The sequence below is a fragment of the Hippopotamus amphibius genome, chromosome 9 (genome assembly GCF_030028045.1).
Source record: "Hippopotamus amphibius kiboko isolate mHipAmp2 chromosome 9, mHipAmp2.hap2, whole genome shotgun sequence".
NCBI classification, from domain to species: Eukaryota; Metazoa; Chordata; class Mammalia; order Artiodactyla; family Hippopotamidae; genus Hippopotamus; species Hippopotamus amphibius.
Genome location: NC_080194.1, coordinates 108902437 through 108903740, shown reverse-complemented (window position 1 = coordinate 108903740; position 1304 = coordinate 108902437). Strand labels below are relative to the sequence as shown.

Sequence of the window (1304 nt, the reverse complement as noted above, 5' to 3'; positions counted from 1 at the left end):
TTTCAAGAGAAATCCAATATTAATAGTTGACTTCTCATCAAAAACCATGGTGTACAGAAGGAGGTGGGATGACATATTCACAGCACTCAAAGAAAAAAAAAATATCAACCAAGAATCTGACATACAGCAAGACTATCTTTCAAAAGTGAAGGTGAAGCGAGATCCTGAGGCGAGGCGAGGCGAGGCGGGGCGGGGCGGGGCGGGGTGAGGCGGGGCGAGGCGAGGCGAGGCGAGCGCGCCCGCCCCTGCCCTGGCCCGCTGCTCCCACCCGGTCGGCCCGGCTCAGCCATGATCAAGGTGATCCTCATCTTTACCAACCACGGGAAGCCGCGGCTCTCCAAGTTCTACCAGCCCTACAGTGAAGATACACAACAGCAAATCATCAGGGAGACATTCCATTTGGTATCTAAGAGAGATGAAAATGTTTGTAATTTCCTAGAAGGAGGATTATTAATTGGAGGATCTGACAACAAACTGATTTATAGACATTATGCAACATTATATTTTGTCTTCTGTGTGGATTCTTCAGAAAGTGAACTTGGCATTTTAGATCTAATTCAAGTATTTGTGGAAACTTTAGACAAGTGTTTTGAAAACGTCTGTGAACTGGATTTAATTTTCCATGTAGATAAGGTTCACAATATTCTTGCAGAAATGGTGATGGGGGGAATGGTACTGGAGACCAACATGAATGAGATTGTTACACAAATTGATGCACAAAATAAACTGGAGAAGTCTGAGGCTGGCTTAGCAGGAGCTCCAGCCCGTGCTGTATCAGCTGTAAAGAATATGAATCTTCCTGAGATCCCAAGAAATATTAACATTGGTGACATCAGTATAAAAGTGCCAAACCTGCCCTCTTTTAAATAAAAAATTAAAAAAGCCACTCCCAGGTAAAATCCAGGGGGAAAAGTCATCTAAGTTTACCATGCAGTTGTTTACCAAAAATAGAGGAGGAGAGTCTTAACTTTTGCTCTTGGATTTAAGTCAAGGTACTGTATAGAAGTTATGTAAAATCAGTATGAAAGTTCAATGTTGCTTTTCTTGCTCAGTGATTTTGAAGAAATTGAGTAGTTTCAGTGTGATTTTTTTCTTTATTTTCTAAATTGCATTCCTATGGCCACCTAAGGCATGCCTCTGTGTATGGGCTACTACAGTATTTTGAAAAGTGTTTGGGACATTTCTTTAAATTATGTACAACCCAAAATGTTGGTGTTTTGTATGGATCACAAGTGCAGCATTCCTTAATTCCTTCTGTTATTTGTCACAATTGTTATTTAAAGAACAAAGTATGTATTGCATGA

The 1304-nt window shown here is 40.9% G+C and overlaps 1 protein-coding gene across 1 annotated transcript; it reads left to right on the top strand.

The window, feature by feature from the left end:
• The first annotated feature begins 273 nt into the window (after positions 1-273).
• On the top strand, positions 274-870 carry LOC130861238 (AP-3 complex subunit sigma-1-like). Its single transcript, XM_057749899.1, has one exon. It carries the CDS (start codon positions 289-291, stop codon positions 868-870), a length of 582 nt encoding a protein of 193 aa, XP_057605882.1. The 5' UTR covers positions 274-288.
• Positions 871-1304: the final 434 nt, after the last annotated feature.